Here is a 7,500-nt window from a genome sequence, read left to right as displayed (position 1 = left end):
ATTATTATTACTTGCTAAGCTACAACCATAGTTTGAAAAGCAGAATACTATAAGCCCAGGGACTCAAACAGGGAAAATAGCCCAGTGAGGAAAGGAAACAAGGAAACTTGAAATATTTTAAGAAGAGTTACAACATTAAGATAAATATTTGCTATATAAACTATAAAAACTTTAACAAAACAAGAGGAAAAGAAATAAGATAGGATAGTTTGCCCAAGCGTATCCTCAAGCAAGAGAACTCTAAACCAAGACAGCGGAAGATCATGGTACAGAGACTATGGCAAAACCCAAGACTAGAGAACAATGGTTTGATTTTGGATTGTCCATCTCCTAGAAGAGCTGCTTACCATTGTTAAAGAATCTTCTACCCTTACCAAGAGGAAAGTGGCCACGGAATAATTACAGTGCAGTAACCCCATGGGTGAAGAAGAATTGTTTATTAATCTTAGTGCTGTCAGGTGTATGAGGTCAGAGGAGAATATGTACAGAATAGGCCAGACTATTCTGCGTGTGTGTGTGTGTGTATATGTGTAATCAATGGGAAAATGCACCGTAACCAGAGAGAAGGATCCAATATAGTAATGTCTGGCCAATCAAAAGACCCCATTGCCGTCGATCATTACAAAATTGTCGAAATACCTTAGGTATGTCTTCGTTGATCTGTGAGTAATTTGTCTTTCGATATATTCACGAACGAACAGTAGGTGTTCTTTTTTATACTTTATCGACTTATTAGATGATCATTGGTTAAATTGAAAAAGTCATTGGAAAGGGGATTAAACTTCGCAAAGAAAAGTGTCAAAATTGGAAGTGTGCTTATTTTTGCTATAATTATTATTGGGGAAATCCATTTATCAATAGGAAAGTTTTGCTGATTCAATGACCTTGATCATAATCAATATAATTCATCGTTACACTTGAACCAAGTGAGAATCCACTCGCTAGCAGAAATCAAAGGTCCATCGCCCTCTGGCAGAGATGAGGAGCAGCAAGTCCCCTTTCTGTCCTACTGCTAAGGATTTTAACCCACTCATTTTGTTCATTTGAGATATATCTTCTATTGAAATCCTTCACCTTTATACTATAATATTATTATTATCTCCTGAAGACATCTAGATAAGATGAAATCGGTCTGGATTCTTATCTTTAGTTTAAGCTTTTTCTGTATTAATTTTCACTGCCGAAGGCACCGTTGTATTTTTGCTATGAAACTTTAAATGAAATTCGTAGTGCCCGAAAGGTATACGTATATATGTATATACATTTTATATATGTGTGTGTTTTTTGTGTCAGTACAATATATTATTTTGAGAGAATGAATAGTCTTGATACAATACATTGTTTTACGAATTTGTATTAAGATTTCCTACTTTTTCTATGATAGTTTTCATTTAAAAGTACTGCGCTTAATGATGTGGTACAAAAAATGACAATAAAAGTTTTCCTGAATCTCTCTCTCTCTCTCTCTCTCTCTCTCTCTCTCTCTCTCTCTCTCTCTCTCTCAGGGAATAATAGTACTCTTCTGAGAAAATGTCGTGTCTTTTATAACAGATTTGTTCGAGAACTGCAAAAAAACATCACAGTGGACATTCTCGGCACCTGTGGCCCACTAAAGTGTTCGAGAGCTGTCCAGTGGGACTCTTGCTACAAGACTCTCGAAAAAGACTACAAGTTTTACTTCTCATTTGAGAACTCCCTTTGCCAGGACTACGTCACTGAGAAATTTTTCAACATATTGAAGTAAGAGCTTTTTTTTTTTTTTGGAATATGAATGTTATTAGTAAAATTCTTATTTATCTTAGTATTCAAAACGTAGAAGAAACTCTTAAGCTATATCAAGCAGCTCTTCTAGGAGAAGGACACTCCAATTGTTCTCTAGTCTTGGGTAGTGTCATAGCCTCTGTACCAAGGTCTTCCACTGTCTTGGGCTAGAGGTCTCTTGCTTGAGGGTACACTTGGGCACACTATTCTATCATATTTATCTTCTTGTTATGTTAAAGTTTTTATAGTGTATATAGGAAATATTTATTTTAATGTTACTGTTCTTAAAATATTCTATATTTCCTTGTTTCCTTTCCTCACAGGGGTTGTAGCTTAGCAAGTAATAACAATAATAATAATAATAATAATAATAATAATAATAATAATAATAATAATAATAGTAATAATAATAATAATAATAATAATAATAATAATAATAATAATAATAAATAGTCATATGGAACCAGTCCCTCTTTATTTATGTGTATAAAACAACAATGGTAATATTATTTTAGAATCATGAATAGAAATTATGACTCATTTATACAGTTATAAAACCGTATGATAAAATTGATCACAATTTTACGTGTGGACGTGGTATGTGTGAGTAAAAAAAAAATCATTTGTCAGTATGTAAATGGAAGAGCTCTTCGCTTTTTGTAAACTGGGTTTCATAGAAAAGATTTTTTGTGTGTATTGATTTATGATAACAGCTTGGAACAGAACAAATTTTCAGTTTATATATGAAAGGTTTATTTTAAAGTTGTTACTGTTCTTAGAATATTTTATTTTGATTGTTCATTATTTTGCTTGTCATTTATTTCACATGTCTTCTCCTCACTGAGCTATTTTTCCCTGTTGGGCCCCTTGGGCTTATATAGCATCCTGCTTTTCCAACTAGGGTTGTGGCTTAGCAAATAATAATAATAATAATAATAATAATAATAATAATAATAATAAATGATGGATGTGATTGGAATTTTGTGATATGCGGAGTAGATAGTGACCTTTGCAAACGAAACAATGTTTTCATCTTCCTTTTCAGATTAAATGTGGTTCCTGTAGTTTACGGCTTCGGCAACTACTCGGCGCTTGCTCCTGCTCATTCATATATCAATGCTCTGGATTTCCCGTCAGCGGAAGATTTAGCTCAATATTTACTTTATCTCGACAAAAACGACACCGCATACAATGAGTACTTCAGGTGAGTTACATTTTACGCTTAAAGGTTTAAAGTTTTACAGGCCGCTCATGAATGGCAGAAGCAAGGGTCAGTGACATTCCCCTATCAAGCAGGACAATGCCCTAGAGACTGACCATATCTACATATGATCAGAGCCCAATCCCTCTTTCCACCCAAGCTAGGACCAAGGAGGGCCAGGAAATGGCTGCTGATGACTCAGCAGAAAGTCCTATAGGCTCCCCCAAACCTCCCAACCTTAGCTTACGAGGATGGTGATGTTACAGCGACCAAACGAACTAATCAAATTACTAGCTAAGCTACAACCCTAGTTGGAAAAGCAAGACGCTATAAGCCCAAGGGCTCCAACGGTGGGGAAAAGAAATGAGGAAATAAACGATATATGAAGTAATGAAGAATTAATATAAGATATTTTAAAAACATTAACAACATTAAAACATATTTTATATATAAATTATAAAAGGACTTATGTCAGCCTGTTCAACATATAAACATTTGCTGCAAGTTTGAACTTTTGAAGTTTTACTGATTCAACTACCCGATTAGGAAGATCATTCCACAACTTGGTCACAGCTGGAATAAAACTTCTAGGGTACTGTGTAGTATCTAACCTCATGATGGAGAAGGCCTGGCTATTAGAATCAACTGCATGCCCAGTATTTCGAAGAGAATGGAACTGTCCGGGAGATCTGAATGCAAAGCTAGTATTTGCCCAGGAAATATATAAAGCTGTGAAACTATCTTGAACTCTGATTATACAAAATTTGAATCATTCTTAAAGGCACATCGGCATCAGTTTACAAATTTTACTTTTAATCCACTCTGTCAGTTCTTTCCCACCTCTTAGCTGTTCAACATACTGAATCTTGTGTTGCTTCTGTTTTATCCCTTATTTTAAGAACAGATCTTTCTAGCCAGCTTTTTAAGAGTCAGGGAACAGGATTCAGCGGTCCCATTGAACAGGACTTCAAACTATCGAGGCATGATCCTGTAACAAATGATGGTTGATGATGTGAACTATTATGATCTAACTGTTTGTAAATAGTTTCGAAACCTTTAGAATATATGCCCAGGGTTTATTGGCAATTTTTTAAAAAAAATTTTCTCTGGGTATTTTACATGTTATTGAGTGAAAGGTATTGGTTCTAACGAATTTTTATAAATAAAATAACTAGTTAATATAGAAAAAACTTTGTATGAAAATTAGTCTATTGCATTATTTTGTATGCAAAATTACTACTTCAAAGACAGTTTTCGAACTATTAAACAATTGTCCTTATGGAGAACATTATAGTTGTAAACAGTTATTCGCTTCCATACCATGTATTTAAAAAATCTTGAATAGAGTAATTTTCATGCAAATCCTCTGGTAGACGACACCTTATTGTTTATTTAGTTATTTATTTATTTTGTTATTTATTTATTTATTTATTTGTTTGTATATTTAGTTATTTAGTTATTTATTTAATTATATAGCTATTTATTTATTTAACTATTTAGTTATTTATTTAGTCATTTATTTAGTTCTTTACTTATTTAGTTATATATTTATTTAGTTATTTATTTATATATAGATACTTATTTATTTAGTTATTTAGTTATTTATTTATTTATTTATTTATTTATTTAATTATTTAGCTATTTAGTTATTTATTTATTTAATTATTTATTTATTTAGTTAGTTATTGATTTAATTAGTTATTTATATAGTTATTTTTATAGTTATTTATTTATTTAGTTATTTATTTATTTATTTAGTTATTGATTTATGTAGTTATGTGTTTATTTAGCTATTTCTTTAGTTAGTTATATAGTTAACAATCGCTTTCTCGTAAAGTGTCAAATTTTATCTAATTTTATTCCTAGGTGGAAGGTCTACCATCACTTCCCAACGGACTGGGATAGGAGGATGAACCACTGGTGTGAGCTGTGCAAGCGCCTTCACACCGACTTGCACCCGAAGACTTACGACTTACAGGATTGGTTTGTTAAGAAATCCCACTGCAGGCATTCGTTTCAAGAGGGAAGAGACTTTCACATTAAAAGGTAAGACAAGGACTTCTTATATCGTTTATCTATTTCCTTGTTTCCTTTTCCTCGCTGGCTATTTTTCACTGTTTAAGTCCTTGGGCTTATATAAACCATCTTGCTTTTCCAAATTGGGTTGTAGCTTAGCTGGTAATAATAATAATAATAATAATAATAATAATAATAATAATAAAAATAATAATTTGATTATTCATAAGTACTAATAACCACCATGTCGATTAACTCTTGATTTTTTGAAGAAAGGCATTTATTTTTTTTATCACTATGTGCACTATTTGATTAAGTTGGAATGCATCAAGTTTTCCAAGTAATTATATATAAATGATATAGAAATATATGAAAGCAACGGTTACAAACGAAATTTATGAAAATAAAGGTTACAAACGTCAAGGGATGAATGATATTATTATTATTATTATTATTATTATTATTATTATTATTATTACTTCCTAGTTGGAAAAGCAGGATGCTATAACCCCAAGGGCCCCAACAGGGAAAATAGCCCAGTGAGGAAATGAAACAAGGAAAAATAAAATTTTTCAAGTACAGTAACAACATTAAAATATATATTTCCTATACAAACTATAAAAACTTTAACTAAACAAGAAGCAGATAAATTAGATAGAACAGTGTGTTCGAGTGTACCCTCAAGCAAGAGAACTCTAACCCAAGACAGTGGAAGATCATGGTACAGAGGCTATGGTACTACCCAAGACTAGAGAACAATGGTTTGATTTTGTAGTGTCCTTCTCCTAGAAGAGCTGCTTACCATTTCTAAAGAGTCTCTTCTACCCTTACCAAGAGGAAACTGGCCACTGAACAATTACAGTGCAGTAGTTGACCCTTGGATGAAAAAGAATTGTTTGGTAATCTCAGTGTTGTCAGGTGTATGAGGATAGAGGAGAATCTGTGAAGAATATGTCAAACTATTCGGTGTATGTGTAGGCAAAGGGAAAATGTACCGTTACCAGAGAGAAGGATCCAATGTAGTACTGTCTGGCCAGTCAAAGGACCCCATAACACTCTAGCGGTAGTATCTCAACGGATGGCTGGTGTCCTGGCCAACCTACTACCTAATAGAAGACTATAATATTGTTACTTTGGGTAAAGAGACAATTGCGCCCACATAGGTTAGTTCGTTCTTAACTCCAAGGATTTCTTAAGCTACGCCATATGACATTGCCAAGGATTTTTTAAGCTACGCCATATGACATTGCCAAAGATTTCTTAAGCTATGCCATATGACATTGCCAAGGATTTCTTAAGCTACGCCATATGACATTGATAAGGATTTTTTAAGCTATGCCATATAATATTGCCAAGGTTTTCTTAAGCTACGCCATATGACATTGCCAAGGATTTCTTAAGCTATGCCTTATGACATTGCCAAGGATTTCTTAAGCTACACCATATGACATTGCCACGTATTTTTTAAGCTATGCCATATGATATTGCCAAGGATTTCTTAAGTTACGCCATATGATATTGCCAAGGATTTCTTAAGCTACACCATATGACATTGCCAAGGATTTTTTAAGCTATGCCATATGATATTGCCAAGGATTTCTTAAGCTACGCCATACGATATTGCCAAGGATTTCTTAAGCTACGCCATATGACACTGGCAAGGATTTCTTAAGCTAAGCCATATGACATTGCCAAGGTTTTCTTAAGTTACGCCATATGACATAGCCAAGGATTTTTTAAGCTATGCCATATGACATTGCCAAGGTTTTCTTAAGGTATGCCATATGATATTTCCAAGGTTTTCTTAAGGTATGCCATATGACATTGCCAAGGTTTTCTTAAGCTATGCCATATGACATTGCCAAGGATTTTTTAAGCTATGCCATATGATATTTCCAAGGTTTTCTTAAGCTACGCCATATGACATTGCCAAGGATTTCTTAAGCTATGCCATATGACATTGCCAAAGATTTCTTAAACTACGCCATATGACATTGCCAAGGATTTCTTAAGCTACGCCATATGGCATTGCCAAGGATTTTTTAAGCTATGCCATATGATATTGCCAAGGTTTTCTTAAGCTATGCCATATGACATTGCCAAAGATTTCTTAAACTACGCCATATGACATTGCCAAGGATTTCTTAAGCTACGCCATATGGCATTGCCAAGGATTTTTTAAGCTATGCCATATGATATTGCCAAGGTTTTCTTAAGCTACGCCATATGAAATTTCCTAGGTGCTTACCCTTTCTTTCATCTTGCTGTCCAATCTCTTGATTGTTATTTCATATGGCATTGCTGGATTTCGAATTACAAGGGGCCTCTGAATGACATCCAAGCGTCGACACGTAAGGACCAAGTTATAACACGTGGTTCTTTTTCATATCTTCTTCATCCCCCCCCCCCCCCCCCCACGCCCATTGACTTTTCCATGTGATGACTAGACAAACTGTTAATTTGTAGAAAACACTTGCCTTCAGGGAGGATCGAACTCCCGGCCTCTGGTTTACTAGACCAGC

The 7,500-nt window shown here is 34.0% G+C and overlaps 1 protein-coding gene and 1 non-coding gene across 2 annotated transcripts in view; one reads left to right on the top strand and one right to left on the bottom strand.

The window, feature by feature from the left end:
* LOC137626303 (alpha-(1,3)-fucosyltransferase C-like) overlaps positions 1-7,500 on the top strand; it is a 53,662-nt gene that overhangs the window by 36,874 nt on the left and 9,288 nt on the right. Inside the window, exons 7-9 of the mRNA XM_068357375.1 lie at positions 1,552-1,740; positions 2,807-2,965; positions 4,829-5,008. Coding sequence (XP_068213476.1) covers positions 1,552-1,740; positions 2,807-2,965; positions 4,829-5,008 — 528 coding nt within the window. The remainder of the gene's footprint in view (positions 1-1,551; positions 1,741-2,806; positions 2,966-4,828; positions 5,009-7,500) is intronic.
* The window catches only part of TRNAT-AGU (transfer RNA threonine (anticodon AGU)), a 73-nt gene continuing 25 nt past the window's right edge, over positions 7,453-7,500 (bottom strand). Inside the window, exon 1 of the tRNA in view lies at positions 7,453-7,500. This exon is cut by the window's right edge and continues 25 nt beyond it. This is a non-coding gene — a tRNA (tRNA-Thr).

The sequence above is a fragment of the Palaemon carinicauda genome, chromosome 33, assembly GCF_036898095.1.
Source record: "Palaemon carinicauda isolate YSFRI2023 chromosome 33, ASM3689809v2, whole genome shotgun sequence".
Taxonomy (NCBI): domain Eukaryota; kingdom Metazoa; phylum Arthropoda; class Malacostraca; order Decapoda; family Palaemonidae; genus Palaemon; species Palaemon carinicauda.
Note: the sequence above shows the minus strand (reverse complement) of the source record. Positions and strands in the feature narration are given on the sequence as shown.